This window comes from Camellia sinensis, chromosome 7 (genome assembly GCF_055761805.1).
Source record: "Camellia sinensis isolate YWXY chromosome 7, ASM5576180v1, whole genome shotgun sequence".
Classification (NCBI taxonomy): domain Eukaryota; kingdom Viridiplantae; phylum Streptophyta; class Magnoliopsida; order Ericales; family Theaceae; genus Camellia; species Camellia sinensis.
Genome location: NC_138967.1, coordinates 13457848 through 13482492, shown reverse-complemented (window position 1 = coordinate 13482492; position 24645 = coordinate 13457848). Strand labels below are relative to the sequence as shown.

General features: G+C 37.5%; 1 protein-coding gene across 14 annotated transcripts; it reads right to left on the bottom strand.

Moving 5' to 3' along the window:
• Positions 1-1440: 1440 nt before the first annotated feature.
• Positions 1441-10115, bottom strand: LOC114277558 (uncharacterized). 14 transcript variants are annotated; one of them, XM_082877468.1, is made up of 11 exons: positions 9725-10115; positions 7084-7145; positions 6147-6201; positions 5430-5482; positions 4556-4649; positions 4428-4471; positions 4090-4176; positions 3514-3630; positions 3217-3309; positions 2539-2569; positions 1441-1827 (listed from the first exon to the last, which is right to left on the bottom strand). In XM_082877468.1, exons 2-9 carry the CDS (start codon positions 7123-7125, stop codon positions 3229-3231), a joined length of 573 nt encoding a protein of 190 aa, XP_082733594.1. In that variant the 5' UTR covers positions 7126-7145; positions 9725-10115; the 3' UTR covers positions 1441-1827; positions 2539-2569; positions 3217-3228. The 14 variants fall into 14 exon arrangements, with proteins under 14 accessions (XP_082733594.1, XP_082733595.1, XP_082733598.1 ...); XM_082877469.1 differs by having other exon boundaries at positions 4428-4459; XM_082877472.1 differs by lacking the exon at positions 4556-4649 and having other exon boundaries at positions 4428-4526.
• Positions 10116-24645: the final 14530 nt, after the last annotated feature.

Genomic DNA, 24645 nt, shown 5'->3' with positions numbered 1-24645 from the left:
TCTATAAGTCATGAAATTATTTTTTTTAAAATTTTTATCTTTATCTATAAGTCATGAAATAAATTTTCATAAATTATTTATGAATTTTTATATGTTTATCTATAATGAAATTAATTAAAGTACGAAATGAAGGGGGAAAAAAAGAGAGACTAATTTTGTTTTTTTTTTTTTTTAAAGAAATTAATTATTTAATCTTTATCTTTATTTGTAGGCCATGAAATTAATTTTTATAAGTTATTTATCAACTTTTATTTGTTTATTTATGGGAAGAAATTTTAAATTATCTATAAGTTATGAAATTAATTTTTTTTTAAATTAATTGTTTATTTTTTATCTTTATCTGTAGATTATAAAATTAATTTTCAGTTTTTATATGTTTATCTATATGGAGGAATTTTGAAATTCAAATCTTTATCAATAAGTAATGAAATTAATTTTAATTTTAATTAATCAAACAAATAAAAAATGAAGAAAAATAGAAAACATGAAAGGCAATCAAAGAAGGTTGCCACGTAAGAGAGAGAGTATTTTAAAATTATGAGAATTTAAGAGTAAATATTTGGAGATTTTTGACAAAACAACTACATTTGGTTATATATATAGTATAGATATGTGGTGGGATAGTGTTCACACTGTTTGGTTAATCAATCAGGGTTTGGTTGGGACCCAATTAGGTTAGTGAATGAGCAGGACATTCCAGAATGGTGGGAAGTGGTGGTGGTTGAACAAAGACTTGAGATACGCGATTTTCTGTCTTTAAATTCGTCAATTTTTTTATTATGTAAATGTATTCCTCATCATACAATGATGTTTGAAAATTTTTCTATCTGAAAATTTCCGTCGCATTGCATGACTAGAAGTACATTACGATAGAAGTTAAGCCGCACCAACACAGGATAAGGATTTTAAAAAAAAATTAGACATGAGAACATCAAGAATATGTCAAAAAAATTATTTTTGTTTATTTTTATTTGTTATATACATAAATATCAATTTAGAACACCGACGTGCTTTTTTTTTTTTCTCTCTCTCCATTTTCTCCCCTCTTATTTTCATATATTTTATAATTATTCAAAATTAACTTTCTAAAATTATATTTAAAAATTAAAAAAAAAAGGTAGTGTTATCCACACATAAGACACTTGTGCGCACGTGAAGTTCCTGTAAAAAAAAATAATAATTAAAAAATTGACAAACCACGCGACATGTCCAACACATCCAACACAGGAACACACATACATTACATATGAGACTGCTTTCTATGACAAAGAGATTTGAAGATAGAAAACCATAACACAAAAATTATGAGGACAACCTTGCGAACGGAAGGCAAACATTGAAAAATCATTTGGCCAATTATTTCTGTAATTTGTTTTTAAAGAACTCACTTTCTAGGAAAACTGTTGAAAACTATTACCCACACACACACACAAAAAAATAAAAAATAAAATTCATTTTCAAATTTTTGAAAAATGTTTTTGTACAAAAATAAAAACAATGGGTATGTCTCACCTATAAGCTAAGCCATTGCTGTCCAAAAAGCAATGTGACTGTACAATTGAGAACAGCAAGAATCTCTAGACCTACATGCTAACGAAGAAAGGGTAGGTTCGTAAGAAGGTGAAGAATTTACAAAATAACATAAATTTCAATTTTCATGATCGTCTTGATTTATCGTGATCATAAGCGGCTGGTGGAGATCTGCCGTTGGATCAGCCACAACGGGTAGCTCTGGTGAGGCTGCAATACTATCTATATCTTCGTTTTCAGCCAATGCTCTTTCCAAAGCATCCTTTGCAACTTTAGTAACACAAATTAATACCACAACTGTCGGGAAGAAAAAGGACAAAAAAAAAAAAAAACGGTGAATTTCAGATAATAGAAGTTAAAACATGCTAATCACACAGGATTCAATTATATTAATGCATTTACAAAGTTTTGATTGACAAAGAAACGTAGAGTAAGTCTATGTTAGTCAATATAGATGCAACCTCGTTAGGTCATAGTTATCTCATCTCGTTCAAGAAAAACAAGCTTGACATATTCTACTTATACCCTTGTTAAGTGAATTTCAGGGATAAGTGTATTTAGTTGTTTTCCCCCCCTTTTTTTTTGTTCCCGGTCTTTTTGAATCTAGAAGAATGATGTTCTATCACAATTTCTACTCTACAATTAAATTAGAAATATAAATAAATGCTAATCAATGTAGTTCCAGAATATATATGCTAGAAAAGATGAGAATCATACAATACATCACACTAGAGCCGTTCTTACTCATTAAATTTTTTACTTCAACATATATGTATAAAAACATGCAACATATATGCATATACACATAATATATGATGCAACAATGATTCATCCCACTAATTTGGGAGCACTAATGAGGTGGAAATTCAAAAAAAAAAAAAAAAAAAAAAAAATTCTAAAGTCAAAACATCACATCAATGAGTGAGACCCATCCCCTAGAGCTCATAATTTAGAGCTCCCAAACATTTTTCTATATGATAATATGATTATTCCGTAAATTACACTCACCGGACACCACAAGACCTGTTATAATTAATGCCTGCATTGCACAACAAATGAGCAATGTTAAAATTCACAATGAGATAAAAATGAGACTCTTAAAAAAGTAAAGGAAAAATTATGATAGTAGTCTCTGTACTACAATCTTTTTGTCATTTTGGTCCATGTAATTTCAATTAATTGGATGACCCTAAATTTATGTCTTTATTTTAATTTGGTTCAATTGATTACAACTCTTAACATTTTTTATGAAAAATACACATATAAGTGGCATATGTCAAATTTTTTATAGCAAAATTATAAATTTACTCAACTTAGTGAGTTGGCCTCACCCAATTCAGTGATTATTTTCCTTCAAAAACACTAACGAGATTATCATTGGGCCAAATTGACACAAAATCTAAAACTAATGGTCAAAATTGAGTCAACTGAAAGTGTAGAGACCAAAATATCATAGGAGGTAAAATGTAGGGACCACTAGTGTAATTTACCCAAAAGTAAATTGAGCCTCGAAGCAAAATCGAGTGTCATCAGGATTTGATTTCAAGATTTGTGTCCCATGTCTCATCCACTTTAGAATAAACGAATTCTAAGCTTAACCCCAGTCAGAATAGTAGAATAATGTAAGAATAGAATTAGTTTCCTAAACACAAAATGAACGGGAAAAACAGGTGATATAGCTCTTACCCAGTGAGCTTTCTAAAAATCATGCCATCCATGTGTTACATCGGAAAGATCCCTTAGAGTTGTTCCAATGTATACCAATGCAAGAGTAACCGGCTGTACCCAAACAAATCAACTAAATTAGGGAACAGTTAAAATAATAACAATAATAATAAATAATTAAATAAATCAGAAGTATAAGAAATAGTTCTAATTTCTCAAGAGCAAATATGATGATAACAAAGTGTAAATAACATTTCAAGACATCTTTGGCATAAAATCACTAAATAGTAGTAGTTCAAGGAAGATGTGTGTATATACCATCATGCCCAACCACGAAGCCAAGATGTACTTTCCTAGTGGAATTGGAGTCACGGACAATGCATAATTCAACATATTAAATGGAATAATAGGAACAAGCCGAAGCAGAAAGATAATCTGTCAATGAGACAAGAATCATCAGGAGCTAAGTTATGTTGCAATGACAACCCTCTCAAGTCAAAAATACAATATTGCTCGTCAATTATGCAGCTGGCGTTGCCTAAAGATGCATTGTAGTGAAACCAACTGGAAAACTCTTCTTCTTCTTTCTCAAGGGGATGGGTTTCACGCTATTTCTTACTTTTAAACTCAACTATTTTAGTGATACAATTTCACACATTACTCAAACCTATCAATACTCTCCCAAACCTCTTTAATTAAAATTGGATTGGGATATATACAATCGGGTTGGGTAATTTTGCCATCCCTCACAAAAACCTAATAATAATTACCATTTGTGGAACCATGGATTGATAAATGTATAAGAAAAAAACTAATAATAGGAGCCAATTAGAAATCCGCATATCAAAGACAAGAACCGAGATCCTAGGGATCACATATGCAATACACACAAACCTTAAAACCTGATTTCTGAGTTGCAATTGTAACTGCCTGAACTTGCGGATAATCATTTAACTTGGAAGCAACGACTGACCTCCCAATCTGTACAAAATATTTAATCAGATGAATGTATATAAATAGAAACCAATATAAAATAAGAAAAAACTAAATTATCTCTTTTTTTCTTTTCTTGTTTTTTGAAATTAATAAAAGACCCAGTACTACTACACGCATACCACACATCAAAGGAGAAAGAAATTTGAAGGACCCCTTGGAAAGAAGACTTCAAAAGAGCAAAGCATAGAGAAGTAGATGAAAAAATGTATCACCAATAAAAATTATTAAAAGCATACCGTTCTGCCGAGAAGGAATGCAGCAGCTGCACCTACAGTAGAACCTATAGAATCAGCAATGAAACCCACAGGCAAACCAAATAGATAACCACCGCCAAGCTGGAAGAGAAGAGTCAAGAATCACATACGGTTTAGTGTTTCCGCAACATGCATATCTCGGGAAGGATCCACCAGAAATAAAAAGTTTTGAGCCGAGATAATAAGAAAATGAAGGTAGATACCCTGAACAGCAACTTAGTGTTAGACAAGGTCAGGATTTAAGTGCAAGGATTAGATTCTGTGCACCCATCAATGACAGAAACTGGTAACCCTAAATTCAACTCCATGGGTCAAGTACTGGGAAACTGGATATCAGATGAACTTAACCAGAATCCATACAACAGATTCATAATCCAGATCATCTACCATACAGTTGAACCTCAATATAACTCTGATCAAACAGGATATCACGTGTGGCCAGGCTTTCCTCCATAAGCAGGCTAAACACGTGCAAGTATTTTAATTATCAAGTAGGCGATGATGTTCAAACACAAGATCTATTGCCTGCTTTGATATCATATTGAAATTTTAACCACCAAATCATCTAAAAGCTTAAGCTGTTAGAGAGATGGACAACTTTATTATTTATATTATATCCTCAACAGTCCCAAACACCCTTAACAAGTTTCAACAACAACAAAGGTAGAAATACAATCTACTTGAAAGTAGTTCAAATACTAACCGACAATGAGCTAACCGGAAACTGTTAATAGTGAAACAGTGAAGAAGAGTCACAACCCCACACACAGAGTAACACAAGAACTTGCGTAGTTTGAGAAGTTGCCTATATTCATGGAGTAGATGGAGATCAAATCTAATACAAAAAATGAATTAAGGTTACAATAAAAAAATAAAAAATAAAAAACTAAACCTCTCAACTCTAACATGTTTCGCAACCCACTCACCAACATGCTCTAAGGAACTATCAAGAACCCCAAGGTTGGGTAAAATTGGATAACAAACCTTATTATGAGATCCCACGCCAGCAGTTATTGTGAAGTCCCCAATTACTGAAACTAGGTAGAACATATTTTCAAGCCATAACGTATAGACAGAATATTAGATGGAATATGTTTAAGACGAATCAAATCCTATACACAGTCCATCAAGTGCAAATGAATTAAAAAAAACTTCTGACGGTTCAAAGTAAAATGATAGAAAACAGCCTAAAATGAACAGAATAAAGTAAGATTATCATTCAAAAAATGTTTTAAATTATCCAAATGTATTAGAACAGATATTTAATTCTTGCAGTAACTGGAAAGGTAAAAAAACAAAAAAGGCAAATTACACTGATAGTCTCTACATTTTGCTGCTTGTGTCATTTTAGTCCTTACAGTTTCAATTAGCTTAATTTTGACCCTTAATTTTAAATTTTGCTTCAATTTGGTTCAATTGATAATGTTGATAGAGTCTGACAGAAAATTTCATGGAATTGTTTGATTTAAGTCACTAAATTGATCAAGTTTACAATTTTGATCCTAAAAATATGACACATGTTGCTCATGTGCGCATTTGCCATAAAAAAATACTAACAATTGGAGGCAATTTGACCAATTTGAGACAAAATCAAAAGTTTAGGGTCAAAATTGATCAAACTGAAATTCTAGGGATCAAAATGACACAAGGACTAAAGTACATGGACTAATAGTGTAATTTGCTCAAAAAAAAAGTTCTTACAGTTAGCATTGAAGCTGGAACTGCCAGAACAGTTAGAGGAATATATGCCACAACCCTGTAATGTTCCCCAAGCACATAGGAGTTAGAAGGTGCAGAAGTTCAACATTACAAAAATTATCCAAAAAACAGAGTTATGCTTATGTAAGCCATTGCTGATGCCTAATTTATTTACCTTTATTAGGTTGCCAACAAGTCAAGAAGCAGGTCATATTCCGGAGTATTGGATGTTTGATGATCATATCACATATGAAATACTATGGTTTTCCTTGTCTATACTCAACCCACATATGACACAACTTCATTTGCATTAGTGGTTTCGATATGTTAAGATCAAATTTGTCCAAAATTCTAGGATTCAATTCCTGAAACACAGACCGATGATGGGCTTAAAATCTCCTACAGTACTCAAAACTCCTAGAAGAGAATAACCAATCTGCATGTGTAGAACATAACACACTGCACTGCTGTACATTCTAGAGCTACCTACTTGAATCTTAAAAACTAGGACCAACATGGTTCTTTGAGCTAAAAATGTTATGTGCAATAGAATCTCTACGAAGTATGTTAGAATATGTAATAAGTGAAGGACAAAAATTATTTATGAATTCGTTTATAGACACACTCAAAGTTTCATTAAAAAAATTCGAAATGTCATCCTCACATGCTCTCTTTAACGTGGAACACTTCCAGTAAGATCATATCAAAATCATCATCCTCACATCTTCAATAAGATCGTATCATAAACTTTGGCACTCTCTTTAATGTGCTACATCCAGAACAAATGACCATAGCTACATCATTCCTACCAAATTAATTACCAACACCCATAAAAAACCCCAATTGTATTAAGGGAAGCAATCAGGAACACAAAGAAAGGAAACTTTCTGGTCAGTAAATAAATAAATAGCACAACATGAAAAACTTGCAGCTCACTTACAGCACAAGTGGACCCCAAGGCCCAAGATCTTGCTTGAGCCATAGTAAGAAGTCTTTTAATGTCTGCAAGAAGCAATTTTTTCATAAATATAAATCAACAGAAATAAAAAAACAACTCAAAAAGATAAAGGTTCATGGATACAAAGCCCTATAATGTTAAAATTGCTGCTACAGTTAGGGCAGGTACTCTAATCTATCAAATCATATTGAAGAAAAACAACCCAAACCAAAAACCACATGTCCTATGGATAGCCAAAACACTATTAACCTGTAGCAGTGATACCTCAGGTTGAACTCAAGTCGGAGGAGGGATGAAGCCACAAAAGGTTGAATTGCCTAGAATTATTGTTCTTTTTCGATTCAACTAAGAAATGCGGCAGGTGTGTTTTGCAAAATGCATATTCTACATCAATAAGAAGAATTGCATTTTTTATACGATGATAAATTTGATGAAATTTTGGCTGATCAAGTGGTTGCCCTTCGTACATGCACGCCTCCACTAGAATGCCTTGGTTCAAGACAAAGCCAAGCATCGTGAGGATCTCTTCAGGCATATTACATAGTCATTTATTTATTTATTACTATTATTTTATTTTAATCAGCACATCTTATAGTTCATTTGGTGTTGTAATGAAAACTTGTGGAGCTTCCCAACAACCCCATTGCTCTAAAGCATCGCAAAGAAAATAAAATAAAAAAGGAACACAACTGTTTTCCAATCCCAATAAATTCACAGAACTGGTTCTAACTCCTATGGCAATGTTGTTTCTAAGGAAGATGGAAACTTATCTATTTAAAATATTGGCAAAAGCAAACAATATTGCGGAGATTGAGCTACAAAGTAAATAACTTGGATCATATATATCAAACACATACAGAAGATTGTAACTGAGCTAAGAGTTTACATATAGGATTAAGTTTGGGTAGATTTTTCCCTGAGGGTTAATTTGCTCACACCTCATAAGGTAAACTAATATCGCTTCAGATAGAAGGAAGAAATCAAATCAAATTGGATCATCATCCTTTAAGTAAATGTTAGAATTTTCTGTTTTGATATTTAAGTTTGATTATATTTTAAAATATATGCTTTGAGATTATTAAATTCTTAGTTTTAAATTGAGCATATGAACAATGTACCTCTCACAACTAATGAGTTAGCCTGGTGACCAAAACTAGTGTATCATGTATCTTATTATCTGATTACAGGTTCAACAACTCCTTCTCCCTAGTGTACCAAAAAAATAAAACGATCTTCCTCTCGCAAGGGGTGAGCTCTCAATTATAAGAGAGAGAATTGTAGGAAAATGCTACAAGACTTCGAAATTAGCAATATCATGTAATTTTACAAATTCAACTCATTTATTTATTTGTGTAAATTACATTGAATTATAAGGATGTCTAAATTGACACATTTTCATTAAGATGGGGACAAAAAAAAGTCGATGAAAATTAGGTGAAAGTCTTGCGAACACTTTACAGTCATATTTTCTTAGCTCTTATGAATAATTACTTAAAAATATGGGAAATAAATATAGAGACTAGCATACCAGTAGACAGTTTCAATATCAGGACAGGTTTGCTCTCTGTGTTAAATTGACAGGAAAGGAAAGGAAGGAGAGGAAAGAAAAATAAAAATTGTTTTCCTGTTTTGTACGTGTTTAGTTGTTGTAGGAAAATTTAAGTCTCACCATTACAGGATTTCTTTGAAGTATCGTAAAGAAATAAATTTAAAAAAGAACACATTTGCAATGACTAGAATCTGGCTTGTTGAATAAAGTCATCTGTATATAGAATGAACAAAGTTTTCCAATCCAGATAAATTCACAGAACTGGTTCCAACTTCTATGGCAATATTTTTTGAAGGAAGATGGAAATTCATCAATCTAAAAATATTGACAAAAGAAAGATATTGCAGAGATCAAGCTACAAAGTAAATAACTAGCTCCATATATTAGTCACATATGGAAGATCATAACAAAACTAAGAGTTCACAATAGGATAAAGTTTCGATAGATTTTTCCCTTTTGGTTAATTTGTTCATGGCTCGTTAAGCAAAACTAATATGGCTTCAGATAGAAGAAAGAAATTAATCAAATTTGGCCATCAACCTCCAAGTGAATGTTGGAATTTGCTACTAAAAAACTAATAGGTTAACCACGCGGCTCTTCTACGTGCACAGAATCTGATCACATAACCGGACACAACTGTGGTTCTGCAATTGAATTATATGCACCTAGAATTTTTCTGAACCAAGTGAGAAATACTGTAATGAATGTGAGTTAAACAAAGCAATAGTGCAAAGTCACAGTCAATTAGCTAAACAATTAAATAAACCACTAACTAAACCATTACAACTAACACATAACTACAATGTATATTTTATATATAAGTAAAACAGCTCAAATTTATACTTGTACTAAACAAACAACAGAGAACCCCAGGAAATTAATTACTAAAACAAACAAATACCAGAGCAATAGAATGAAACAATCAACAATTTGAAGATTCTGAGTAGAGTAAATTAAAGCAACCCATTAAATCTCAAAAACAACCCATCAAATTCAAAGCACAAAAAAGCAAACCCAGATCAAAACAGGATAAAAAAAAAACAAATTGAACAGACCCAGATGCGAAAACAGGACCTGTTCGACGGGGAGAGTGAGGAAAGCGGTGGCAATGGCAGCGATAAGGAAGAAGAGAAGAGTGATTTTGAGGCAAGAGACCCAATTGAAAGCCATTGATAGACTATGATGCCAAGGACTACATTGGTCGCCGTAGTCGTCTTGGTCCTCTGCTATGGCTAGCTTCAAAGACAAGCGAAGCCTCAAGAAGCCTCCTAGGTTTACCGGATTTATGTTTCGCCCCCAAACCCCCAAATGTAGCTCAATTTTGTAGGCTATTCAAATCAACATTCTCAGTTTCTCTATGAGTTAGTGTTTTTGAAAAGAAATACAGATATATCTATCGACTACAATGACGTGTGTCTGGTCCCAAATGGATGACAATTCTAGAGAAAGTTCAGTGATTTGGGATTTGGATTAAGCTCTCGCTCGCTCTCTCTCTCTCTCTCCCTCTCTCTCTCTCTCTCTCTCTCTCTTGTACTGCCAACAAAAATTCAACCGCTTCGGACACGTGTCGCGAGCCTTTCGCGCGGTATTGCGTGTGGTGGTTTTTTTAATCAATAATTTCCCTTGGAAAATGAGGGGTAGCACTAATTAGTGCTATCACTAATGATGTGGCGGTGGACCTCACCAAGAATGATTTGATATTTTGGTTTTGGTGTTGTATTTTTTTTCTTTTTTTATTGAGTGCCATGTCATTAGTGATTTTTTTAGAGCTCCAAAATTAGTGGTCTCTATCATTGTTGATTTCCCTTTGCACATATCAATAACAGAAACGGGTGAGAACTCTAAAATTAGAGTTCTAAAAAAGTATTAATTTGTCTTTTTTTTTCTCCTGTTTTATCTTTTACCTTCTTTTATTTATTTATTTTTTTTAAGAGTAACAGCTCATTAGAACTATTTTTGAGCAGTTTTAATTAGAGCTCAATAATCTTACGAAAAAAAATCTTATTAGACTATCTTTGATGTTATATATATATATATATATATATTATCAAATTTTAAATGAAAATTTCATTTGATATCATGCTTTTTAATGGAGGATTTTAAACTTTCATCAAAACATCGCTCGACCAGACGAACGGCCTGACGGATGTCCAGCCGGTCGACTGGCCAGTATAATTTTTTTCACAAATTTTTGCAAGAAGGTGGTCTTCCGGAGGGACAATCGGCCGGACATTCAGCCGGTGGTAAAAATGACTTGCAGCTTCAATGGTTATAAATAGTGATTTGATAAAAAGTATATTCATTCTCAATTTTGTGAAAGATTTACTATATCCTTGATTTGATACTGTTTTGATAAAAGGATTGGAGCAGCAAAAAGTATTATTTTTCATCAAATTTAAATTTGATGATAGAATAGATGCAACGCTGGTGATGATCTTAAAAATAAAATGTTCAAATATGATTGGTTGTGAAAAAATAATAATATTTAAACCTCTAGTGATAAAGAAATGTTTAAGACCCACAAAATACTCCCACAATTGTACCAATTTGATAATATATTTGTCAATTTTTGATTTGTTACACATTCAATGATTTAGGACCCACTCACTTGCCACATCATTGTGGGTTAATTTATGGTCTAAAAAGTATGAGTTTTAGCATTACTCTTCAATGATATTTGGACATGCTAGGAACTCACCTTTATGGACCTTGAATTTACCCTTAATGTGTTTGTATAGTGGAGATTGAATTGATAAAGTGTGAGGTCTATATATGAAATGGATCTAATATATTGATTTTTTTTTTTTTTAGTAAATTCTAAATTGATAAGGGTGTGTTTGTAATATTGTTGTTTTACTAAGATTGTTAGGAAGATTTTAAATAGGTGTAACATTAGGAAAATTTTATTTCCACACCATTTACTCTCTATCAACACATTTGATGAATTTTTTTTTATTACATTTTTGTCTTAAAATGAAACTACCAAGATACCCCTTTCTTCTTTAATCAAACCTAACCCTCAATCAAAACCCTAGCCACTGCATACTACCAGTAGCCATCGCTGACCACCATCCGCCACCACCCACCACCTCCAAACCCTAACCCTAAACATGGTAACATCTTCATCTCATCGTCGTCTCACCATCACACCATCCTCACGCAACTTTCTCCTTTAAGTATGCCCATGATCTTCATTCAATAAATCTTGATTCTCCATAACATAGCCTGCATGAGGATGCGTCTTGGCGGCTCTATGATATGTTTTGCAATGCATTTCATGGTTGCTTTCTTTGTTAGCATTTTCCTACTTTCAGTATGTATTGACTTTTGTATTCAGATGTATGAGAAGTTCTTTCAATTCAAATTACTTTTCAAATATGCAGCCCTCATGTTCTACCTAGTCTCTCCTATTTGGCCTAATAAGTTTGATACTGGATGAAGGTAACAGTGGTGTTATGTAGCCGCCGGCGAGGTGGTTGTTGGTTAGGGTTAGAGTTTGGAAGATGAAGAATATGAGGGTGTGCACACATTTTTTATTAAATGAGTTTATTTGGAATGTAGGGTGTGTGAACTGAGATAAATACCTAAAAATCAAATTACTAAGTGAGTGGAGTGAGAAATGATGTGCACAGAGACAATGTGGTATGTGAAAATAGAATTTCCCATGGCATTACTCTTTTTTAATAGAGTTATTTTCATGAAGATTCCTAAATTACTGAGAACTATCATTTTGACTCTATAAATGGGTAAATTACACTTTGCACCAAATCTCACTTTGGTTCCTACACATAAAATCGTGACAGTCAACCCTCTATACTTTTGGTCCAATCCCACTCTGATCTTTACACATGAAATTGTGACAGTTAACACCTTGCACTTATAAAATCGTGACAATCAACCCCATGCACTTCTAGTCAAGTGTCAATGTCTCCCTTTTGTTTCTCCATCATATAACTCTTCAACAGAAGTCAGTAATGTGACAAGCATATGACTATAAAATGATGGCAAAAGAGGAAAATACTCAAATTTCACGTCTATACTTATTTCGTCTCAAAATTTGCATCAAATTTTGATTGTATTCAACAAAAACAAAATGTAAATTGTGAACGATTAAGGAAATAAACTAGGATTTTGCAAAAATTGAAATAATAAAACCTTATTTTCCACAATATCAAAGTCTTTGATTTCTTTACTGCTTTTTATTATTATTTTTGTGGGGACATATTTTGTGAATGACAGCATGTGGCCAAGTTGACACCGAAGTATTAGTCGAGGTGCCACGTGGCCTGTTCTTGACGCCGAGGTGATCTCGGTTAGGTCGAGGTTATCTTCGAAGATGAGCGGATAAGGGACAAGATTCCTAGAACAGGGGAGGACCTTAATTTGGATAAAGATAAAGCTCTTAGGGAGTTTATCCTTATCTAGCTGAGAGTCCAGGATGAGCATTGAGCCTAAGTCCACTCATGTAAGGCTTCTACAGGGATCAGGTCACTGCTGGTTATAAAAGTAGGACACCCCATGGGTCTCTGGTATGTGTAATAGATTGTGAGCAATAAGTTCTTTCTTGTGAGTTAAACAAAATTAGCTATCTTTGAGAGATATTTGATTACTAACTTGAGCATTGAAGTGCCCCGGGGTGGACGAACCACTGCCGAATTCTTATCTTTCTGTGATAGGTTATTTGGGTTTAATCTATTCTGCCGGTGCTCTCCAGCTGAGTTCCCCCTTTGGCTGTGTGGTCAGAAATCAACATCCACAATTTGGCGCCGTCTGTGGGAACATAAGAAGAATAGATGGTCAACGACGGACAGAAAGAGAAGATTGGGGATGACATCCCTAGTGGGAGTGGTAAACATGCCGATCCTAACATGGAGGAGAAAAACCTTAATGAAGGACCACGGGATCAAAATCTAGGAGAGAAGGATGTCGGCCAAGAGGGAGATGCTCCGAAGAAAGCAGGCCGAGACAAGTATTATAACGAAAGCGACCTTCAGGTATGGAAAGATAGATGCCTGAGGAAGGACAACGAGATGAAGGAAATGACAAAAAAATTGGCAGACTTGCAATCTGTTGTCAACTTCATGATGCAGAACAACGTCATTCAACCACCATTTCCATTGAAGGACATGCCGATTCTAGGGGCCAAGAACGACACCCAGAAAGGGAAGCAGAAAACAATTCCAGTAGTTTCTCAGCATGACAAGATGAGGGAACATTCACATCAGCCTTCACGAGATGTCGGGCGAGCAAAGTCAATGAGAGGAGAGTCTCAGAAAACGCCTCATACCAAGGGAACTTATGCCAAGGAACATCGGCATGTTCAAGGGAAGGAACTTTGTTTTGACACGGTGAATGAAGAGAAGTCCAAGAGGACACATAACGACACTGGGAGCAGCACACTAAAAGGCTGAAATCCGTTAACAGTTGAGCTCCTGGTCGGACTAAGGAGGATTTAAGGGACTACCTCTAGAGGAAGCGGCAAAATGCCGAGGTCACATCCTCCGTCAAGCTAAAAACGCTGTTCCCAGTAGAGTTGGATAGGTTTGAGGCCCCAAAAAGGTTCCATATGACGGGGTTCCAGATATTTGACGGAAAGTCCAATCCGAACTTTTACGCCGGCTTATACCTGAATTCAATGGCTCTTTATACCGGGAATGAACCGTTACTGTGCAAGGTGTTCCCTTCATCCTTTGGGGAAATCGCTTCAGATTGGTTTCACAAGTTACCGAAAAGAACTATGAAGAGTTGGGAAGGCCTAGCCGAGATGTTTGTGGCCAGGTTTGTGACAAACAAGTTGTAGCTGCTGAGGGTAGACTCTTTGATGGCACTGAAAATTGACGAGGAAGAAAGCCTCAGGGCTTACACCAAAAGGTATTATGAGGTGTTCAATTGAATACCGGGATACAACCAGGAGCTGATAGTCGTGTCTTTTAAGAACGGCTTGGAGGATGATTGCACGCTTCGAAAATCGCTTGCAAAGACTTTATCAAAAAGCATGGAGGAGCTTATGGCAAGGATCGAGAAATATGCCAGAGCAGAAAAGGATACACCAGGAATAAGGGCACTGAAGCAAGAGAAGAAAAATGGCTCGCTGAAACGAAGCCAAAGTAATACTGGATTTAATAGGCAAGAAACAGGGTTGAGGGCTGCACAAGCAGTCGCCACTGTGTTCCAGATATCGGTTTACAAAGTTCTAGAAAGGATCAGGAACCAGTTATATTATAGAGCACCGGAGAAGATTCTTGGTGAATTTATAAAAAGAAGCCTTGGGAAGCATTGTGCTTACCACAATGAGGATGGACATCTGACCCAGCGGTGCAAAGCCCCGAAAACACATTTGGAAGACCTGGTCAGACAGGGTCACTTGAAGGACCTGGTAGATGAGGCCAGAATAAGGGCAGAGCAGGCGAGGTTGCCCCAGGCACAAGCAGTACCACCTCCATCGCCACCACAACAGCAAGCAGATGGACCTCGAGTGATCAATGTGATTCACTCGAGGGTTAATGAGAACGAGGTATGTGGAGAGACTCAGAGGGTGAGGCATTTGCAACATGTGTATCAAGTCCAGCAGAAGAGGCCTAGGACAAGCGAGTGCCAGGGACCAATGATGTCCTTTATTGCAGCAGACCTAGACATGGTACAATATCCATACAACGATGCTCTGGTAATGACCCTCAAGATTGAAGAATGCCAGGTAAGGCGCATTTTGATCGACCAAGGTAGCTCTTGTGACATCATGTATGTTAGATGTTAAAAGGAGCTCGGCCTTCATCGAGATGATTTGGAGCAGTCCGACAGGCCCATGGTCGGGTTTAATGGAACGCCAACATGGCCTCTGGAAACAATAAATTTGGAGGTGCAGGCAGGCACCAAGAAAGTAAGCATAGAGTTTACAGTAATTGGCACCCCCTCACCTTACAATGTGATCTTGGGAAAGCCATGGTTACACATAATGAGGGTTGTTCCCTTAACATTACACTAGCTGTTGTGGTTCCTAATGGAGCATGGAATTGAGGAGGTCAGAGGTGATCAGGTGCAAGCAAAAAATTGCTCAACGGTAGCAATGAAATCCACCTACAACGTGCAAGAGGCAGAAACAGTTGAAATTGAAGACGAGAACATAGAGGTCCTGGATGACGTTGATAAAGAGCTGGTCAACAAAAGCGAGGAAGACTTGAAGAAAATTCTGGGCTAACAAGGAGATGAAGAGCACTTTTTCTTTCTCGGCTCAGGTTTGGCCGAGGAGGAGGAAAGGAAGTTAGAGGCATTCTTGGAGCAAATATAGAGGTGTTTGCCAGGACGCCATACGAGATGCCTGACATTGACCCCGAGATCACTTGCCATAGACTAAATGTGGACAGGTTGGCTAAACCTGTCATTTAGCGGGCAAGGAGGCCAACGTTGGTTCATGTGGAAACAGTAGAGGAGGAAGTGGACAAGCTGTTGGAAGCCAAGGCAATTTGAGAGGTGAGCTACCCAACTTGACTATCCAATACAGTAATTGTGAAAAAGAAGAATGGAAGGTGGAGGGTTTGCGTGGACTTCACCAGCCTGAATAAGGCTTGTCCCAAAGACAGTTTCCCACTACCTAAGATTGATCAGTTAGTAGATGCCACCTCAGGGCATGGAAGGATGAGTTTCCTGGATGCTTATAAGGGTGTAGCTCAACTTTTTCGCGCCCTCCTTTTGGAGAGCTTGAATTGGTCCTACAGTTCGGACTCCTGTCACGGTACTAAATCTAGTCTCACAAGTGCAATGTGAAACTGATAAACACCAAAGAGTCAAATCTGGCAAATCATTTTGGAAAATCGATTTTGAATCAAATAAAGCCAAAACTGGACTGCTTTGCTAGATTATAGCGTTGCCACCTAAATATTTTGTTTTTGGAAAATTTAGGAAATCCTGACTCATGCCAAAAGCCACGTGTCCGTCTTCACCAAAGTTGCCTCTGCTCGGGAACTTGGGTACGAGAGGGGAAGGTCCTGAAATGAGTACCCCCGCTTGCCTGATCAAAAGATCGGCCTCTACTAATCATGATATGTTGTTTGATAAACCTCATGTGTTCTTGTTCTGATTATTAGCTAACATTATTATGTGACGCGTACGCAAGCAAGTATAGACTAAAATCGCATGAATTGAAACAAATCAACTCATGTTTGTTTTTGAAAGTAGTTTGAATTTGCCACCCTCAAGTGGGCTAAAACGCGAATTTTCCATCAAACATGATAGGCTTAAAACATGATTTGCCACTTCGCAAAGTGGGCTTAAAACACACATTCGTTGAATTGTTCCAATTCAAGCAACAAAGCCTTCATCCACAGGCATTCATGCAGTTTATCATTTAAGCACATAATCTCATGGTAAGCATGCGAAACATGGCAATATGGCAATTACACTCATGCAATATGCTAAAGCGTAAAAACTTACCAAGTACTCTAAGCCAAAACAAAAGCTAGTTAGAAACAATGCGTGATCCTAACTATGTTAAGATGCCTAATGCAACACATGCAATATGAAATTAATAGGCTCGGCTACTAATATGGCATATGAATCGATTTAATAACATGCTTTCAAACACGTATTCAAAGAAGTGTATTGAAATGACGATGCAGTTTGAATGATGCGCCAAGCCTCGATGCATGCAATACGAATGAATGGATGCAAGCATGCAAGTATAAGGTATGCTAATTGAAAATGACCCTAAACTAACCATTGAAAGTGGTTAAATAAAATGGAGAAAGACGTGGGGTTGGAAGACATACACACACGCACACACACTTACTACAACATTGTGCCCTTGCGAAGGAGGGTCCGAATGAAATAAGCTAACTAGCTACGCTAAGCAAACTAATCAAATAACTAATAAACTAATTACTAATTATTACAACATTATTGAATAACTAGCTATGCTAAGCTAATTAAAATATTACAAAATGAATTAAGCTAATTAATTACAACACATGTATGAATGAATTAGCTAACTTATTCTAAGCTAACAAAAATGATTAAATGGCCTCGTGGGCGAGGGATGCATGTATGCTCGGTTGCTCCACCCAAAAATGCCCTTGCCTTGCCATCGGATGCCTCTGTTTGCACCCATTTGATTTCTGAAAACTGTACCAACTTCCATTATGCCTCTGCTCCAACACAGGAACACATTTGTGCAAAAATTCACTAGTGGCCGGTCGGCTACAAAAAGTGGCTGTCAGCCACCTCAACTGGCCGGTCGGCCACCCCCCTTTCTGGACTTCTCCGTTTGCTGCAACAGAGTGCAAATAGAGGCAAATCAATGCATTTTCAAGAAATGTGTGTACTGCTACCCTCCTTATTATCTCTCAAGCTCAAAGGAGTGTAGTTCTTCACTCTCAAGCCACCAACCAAGCATTTTCATGCATGATGGCTAGAGAACCAAGCTTAAACAAGGTTAATGAATGCACAAACAAGACCAAAATAACGACCACCCTATCATGCGTGATCAAGGGTGACGGTAACCAAGAAAAATGACACGTTTCATCACTTTGAGTATGAAACGTCCCATTTTTCTTGTGTTCAGATTAACGTCCGATCCGAACACATGCAATGCAACATAAAGATGCTTAATCTTGCATCTTTTACTTTGTTCATTTTGTTTACACGTTTTAGATTACCAATCCATTCTTTAATCGATTAGTCCAAAGAGTGAGTGTCCTCTAATGGAAAGAGGGCTTAAATCGCAAGTACCTTGAGCATGAAAGAGGCCTCATGGTGTTGGTAATGAACTCCCAAAGGAATTAAACCATTAGGCATGAGAGTCTCAATTCCATACTCAAGCCAACAAGGGGTTCAAAGTCACTTTCAAAACAAATGAAAGAGTGAAGAATAGAGGGAGATTGCAGAGATTTCAGTGCTGAAATGGAGTGCAAAATGGCATTAAAACATGCAAGCAACTCATGCAATACATGCCAAAAAGTCCAACTCATTAAGCTAGTGAAAGAGATTGCATTACAATCATACAATACAAGCCTCAAAGGGCCAAACCAACTCAAAATAGAGTTAAAACTAGTCAAAACAGTGACTAAATCATGTTGAGATTAAGGTACAAAGTGCTAGAAAAACATGCTCACATGTTAGCTTGCAAACAAGACTCAAGACACAACTCTCAAAAGCAATGAAAGAGTGAAACAAATGAGCATGTGACAAAGCTATATACATTGAAATTACATGTTAAAAGACACTACAACATGCAATCATTCCAAGCAAAACATGTCAGAGGCCTAAATGCCAAGCTAAAGAAGCCATTTGCACTACAACTATGCAAAACAAGGCTCACATGACCAAAGAAGCCCAAAAAAGAGCTAAATCATGCCAAATCAGAGGCAAACACATGCTGGAAATAAGCTAAGTTAAGCCACAAAAACATGTTACCATGTGATGCTAACTTGGCATGGAAGTGAGACACAAGGAGGGGAGGCTAACCCCTCCATTTTTGGACTTCAAAACATGCTTTTTACCACTGAAATAACTCTGGATTTCAGTGGTTTAAAGACCCAAAAAGTTTGATTTTAACATGCTAAAAGATGGTGCAAAGGCTTACACAAATAAGCAACAAGAATGGTAGACAACCCTTAGCACAAAATAGCTTCAAACCAACATGTTAAGGCCCAAAAATCAGAGCTTTTTGTAGTTGAAAACTAGGCCCAAAATAGTATAAAAAGATGGCCAAGCAAGTGATTAAAACTAAGCCTACAAGGTAAGTAATATACCTCTTAAAGCTCAACATAAAACAGGCACTTTTTAGGCTCAAACAACCCTTCAACAGCTCAAATTAGGCTCCAAGGGACCTCAGCTCCAAGGTGGTTCAATTTGGTTAAGGGCTAGTGTGCAAAGGTGTAGAGAAAATCAACTATCAAGCACAAAACAAGAAGAGAGAGAGAATTCTAGAGAGAGAATTCTAGAGAGAGAGGGTGGATTTTGATCCAAAATTTCCAACCTCCTCAAATGGGGGAGAGCATCCCCTATACATAGAAATTCAAGAGCAAGGCTTGTATTCATTCCTCCATACACGTGTATGGAGATGGTCTTCAGTGAACAACAACTGGCACAGCTGGCAAACAGATATCTGAAAAAGGAAACAAATGGCGGTCAGCCACTTTAGGTAGCCGATCGGCCACCTTAACTAGCTGACCGGCCACTTCAACTGGTCGACAGGAACAAAAAGTGACCGACAAGGCCCCTCCCCCTTCCAAGCAAGAGGCACCAGGGTTTGCCCCAAAAACAAGCACAAAACAAAAAGGGTTTAGAGGCCCAAAGACAAGGCGTTCTGCCGAGAACTTCGGGCGCTCAAATAAGCATAATCATCGAGTGCACAAACGATGATGTCTAAGTCTTGATGTTGGTAAAAAATGGGGTGTCTATAAAGGGATAGCGATGTACCCCTCTGACGGGGAGAAAACTGCATTTATCACCCCAAAAGGGCTGTATGCTACAGAGTGATGCCTTTCGGGATGAAAAATATATGAACAACCTATCAGAGGTTGGTAACCAAGATGTTCAAACATCTGATTGGCAAAACAGTAGAAGTGTATATTGATGACATGGTCGTGAAGACCAAAGAACTTGAGAATCATTTGGCGGACTTGAAGGCAGTTTTTGATATCTTGAGAACATATCAGCTCCGACTCAACACTTCAAAATGCACATTTGGAGTCGGGTCTGGTAAGTTCCTGGGATACTTGGTTACCAGAAGGGGCATTAAAGCAAGTCTAGATCAAATCAAAGCTATCCTTGACTTGAAAAGCCCGACATCGGTAAAACAAGTGCAGATGTTGACTGGAAGGGCCGTAACCCTGAACAGGTTTATAAGCAGAAGTTCAGATAAATGTAACCATTTTTTAGTTTGTTATAGAAGGCCACAGATTTTTTGTGGACGGAAAAGTGCAAAGTCGCCTTGGCCAACTTGAAAAAGTACCTGACAACATCTCCAGTTCTGTCAAATCTAGTACCTAGAGAGGAATTGTTCTTATACTTGGCAGTTTCGGAGCACGTAGAGAGTGCAGTGGTAATTAGAGAAGAGAAGGGAGAACAAAGGGCAGTATATTATGTGAGTAAACCCTAGCAAGCGTAGAGACCAAGTGCTTACCCTTGGAAAAATTGACATTAGCCCTGGTAATGGCTTCGAAGAAATTGAATCATTACTTCCAAACCCATAAGATTAGGGATGGCAATTTGAAACCGGCCCGACGGGGATCCGATCTCCCGATCCCGATTTGAACGGTTTTTTCTCAAAAAATACCCCTGACGGGACGGGGATGGTATTAAAAAATTATTCCCCAATTAATTTCGGGTCGGGGATGGTCATAAATGACAAATCCCAGGCCCCGGCCCCATCCCAGCTGTCCCCGATGTATTATATATATATATATATAATATAATATGTTTTATGCTTTATGCTTTATGCATATTATATAATATAATAAAATATGCTTTATATAATATAATATGCTTTATACTGAGCCTTATCTCTTTCATTAAAATATCTACACACTCTTTCTTTTCTTATCTCTTTCATCTCTACTTTCTCTCTCTGATCTCTCTTCCTTTACTCATTGTATCTCGTCCCTCTCACTCAGTTAGTCTCTCATTCGTCGTCTCTCACGGCCTCGTCCGCCGTTGGCTCCATCGCCTCTTGCCTCTCGCCTCATCCTCTGTCGGCGTCGCCTCTCGTCTCCTCCTCTCTCTGCCACGACAGATCTGAGAAGATCCCGCCACCGCCACCGTCAACTTCGTCCCTCCTCCGCCAGATCTGTCTCTACTTTATTTATTTATTTATTTGATGATGTTGCTTGCTGCCATTAATGATGTTTATGTTGATGATTTTTGAACTTTTTTTTTATGATGTTGCTGGTTATGAATGATGTTGTTGATGATGAGTACGGGGATAAACCGGGGTCGGGGAAACCCGATCCCCATAGGGGGCGGGGCTGGAGGGGTTGATGGATTCCCCGCCGAGGATCGGGGTCGGGGACGGGGAACATGGTAGTTTTGGGGATCGGGGACATGGAGGGTGATCCCCGGCCCGGCCCGTTGCCATTCCTACACAAGATCGTGATACTAACTGAGCATCCTTTGAAGTCCCTGTTGCAGCAAGGAGATCTGACAGGCAGGGTAGCCAGATAGGCAGTATTGTGGGGCCAATATAACCTGGAATTTAGGCCCAGAACAACAATTAAGGGCTAGATTTTGGCCGACTTTGTGGCCGAGTTCACACTTGGTGCCATCCCACGTCGGACTCCGATGAGCCGCAACTTGGGGTGCCTAGGAGAGCAAAAAGAAACCTAGCTAGGGCCAAAGAACCCCACTCAAGCAAAATAGAAGAAAGAAGAGAAACCAAAGCCCTGCGACATCTACATCGGCCACTCCTTCTGCTTGTTTGTTGCTGAAAGTTCAAACCGTCAAGGAGCAGGGGTAGGAGTAGTGTTAGTATCGTCAGATAGACGAATGTTAGAGCAGTTTGTTCGTTTGGGGTTCAAGGCCTCAAACAATGAAGCGGAGTATGAGGCACTGATTGCAAGGTTGAAATTAGCAGCATCAATGGAAGCCGATGAGGTGGTAGTCTTCTGTGACTCCCAACTTATTGTGAATCAGGCAACAGGCAAACACGCAGCCTTAGATGAAAGAATGATAGCCTATGTCAAAGAAGTCATTAGACTGCTAGCCTTGTTCCAAGATTGCCGGCTACAGCAGGTTAGCCGAGATGATAATAGTTAACCGGGCTAGTGCAATGAAATCAGGGGAAGTAAGGACAATGGTTGATTATTTGTCAAGCCCAAGTGTGGAACCACTGATCATAGAGTATGAAGCAATGTGTGTGGAAATGGGTCCAAGTTGGATGGATGCAATAGTGATGTTCCTTAGGGATGACAAGCTGCTAGACGACTGAAAAGAGGCACATAAGACCAGATTAAAGTTGGCCAAGTTCAGCCTAATAGCAAATGGCCATCTCTATAAGAGATCCTTCACTAGTCCCTTTTTGAGATGCGTGCATCCCTCACAGGTTGAAGACTTTTTGTACGAAATACACAAAGGGGTATGTGGAAACCATGCGGGGGGTAGATCACTTACTCATAGGGCCAATACTCAGGGATACTAGTGGCCCTACATGTAGAAGGACGCTGAAGCCTACGTTAGAAAGTGTCAAAGGTTTGCACCTTTGATACATCAGCTAGCAGCAGATTTGAACCCAGTATCCAGCCCTTGGCCATTTGCCTAGTGGGGCATGGATATTGTTGGACGACTCCCCCAAGCAACTGAGCAAAGGAAGTTTCTACTGGTAGCAATTGATTACTTCACAAAGTGGGTAGAAGCTGAACCTCTTGCGAAGATTCGAGATATTGATGTGAAGAACTTCATATGGAAGAACATCATCACTAGGTTTGGGATTCTAAGGGCAATAATAGCAGACAATGGTACACAGTTTGATAGTAAGCTAATCAAAAGCTTCTGTGCAAAGTACAAAATCAAGAACTACTACTCTACTCCAAGTTTCCCTCAGAGTAACAGTTAGGCAGAAGCATCCAATAAGACTATCTTGGATGGGATCAAAAAGAGGTTGGAAGTAGTAAAGGAAAAATTGGTAGAAGAGTTGCCTAATGTACTCTGGGCATATCGGACTATGCCGAGAAGATCAATTGGGGAGTCTCCATTTGCTATGACTTATGGCACTGAAGCAGTTATCCCACTGGAAGTCGGCATCCCTGGGATCAGAACCCAGGGAGTAGAGAATGGGACTAATGAGGCATTTCTGGCCCGAGATCTAGACCTACAAGAGGATAAAATGAGAGAGCAGTAATTCGGATAGGGGTGTACCAGCAACAACTTGCTAGCGCTTACAACAAGAAGGTCAACCCAAAAGAGTTCAAAGTTAGGGACCTCGTCCTGAGAAAATTCGTCGGCAACAAGAAGGATCCCAGAAAGGGGAAACTTGGCCCAAACTGGAAGGGACCTTATAGAATCATCTCGATTGCCGGCAATGGGGCATATCGGCTTGAAGACACTAATGGTAAGGAGTTGCCAAGACCCTGGAACACTTGCAACTTGAAGTTTTTTTATCATTAGTTTTTTGTTTTTTTCGAAGTTTGTGTCATAATATCATTAGCCGAAGTAATAATAAAATTCTACTTTGATTTTGAAATTTGTGTGATAGGACTGATTAGTCCTATAGTGATGTTTTCAAATGAAACATGACGAATAACTTAGATTTATTATATGGCAGAGTTGAATTATATTTACATATAATAGAGTTGAACTAAGTTGGCGATGTTTCTGAATGAAACATGACGAATAACTTAGACTTATTATATGGCAAAGTTGAATTACACTTGCATATAATAGAGTTAAGCTAAGTTGGCGATGTTTTTGAATGAAAGATGACGAATAACTTAGACTTATTATGTGGCAGAGTTGAATTACACTTGCATATAATAGAGTTGAACTAAGTTGGCGATGTTTCTGAATGAAACATGACTTATTATATGACAGAGTTGAATTATACTTGCATATAATGGAATTGAATTAAGACTTTGCCATGTCAGCAGAGTTAAACTCATAATGGAACTAAGTTTGCTTTAGTTGGATTAACAAAAAAATCAAGGTTGACCACCTCGGCTAGTATTTGTTTGAATCTAACTTCGGCGAAAGACTATAAATGCATAACGTGAACTTAAGTGGAACTCAGGTTCACATTAGGGGTCATGGAGCATGAATGATAAATAGAGCTTGTGACTTTTTGAATTTTTTTAGAAAAAAATTACAAGTTAAAATGGGCTTAACACTTGTTGAAATTTCAGAGAAATTTACAAGTTGGAGTTTCCCGATGTAATTGTGAAAGAAACATCTGAGGTACATACTACCCAAGGTGACCAACTAGGTTGCCAAGCTTGGAAAGCTTGGAAGGGTAAGGTCTTGATAGAAGACAGTAAGAGAAAGTAATGAAGCAATACTTGATTGAATAAGCTTCA

What these genes read in the sequence shown, in the direction of transcription:
- LOC114277558 (XM_082877463.1), bottom strand. Translation starts at nt 9,820, where the DNA reads ATGGCTTTCAATTGGGTCTCTTGCCTCAAAATCACTCTTCTCTTCTTC. An exon ending in CATTCCTTCTCGGCAGAACG is followed by an intron (nt 4,177 to 4,427) that starts GTATGCTTTTAA and finishes TATTTTGTACAG; the next exon opens with ATTGGGAGGTCAGTCGTTGC. An exon ending in CTTCGTGGTTGGGCATGATG is followed by an intron (nt 3,310 to 3,513) that starts GTATATACACAC and finishes GTTTGGGTACAG; the next exon opens with CCGGTTACTCTTGCATTGGT.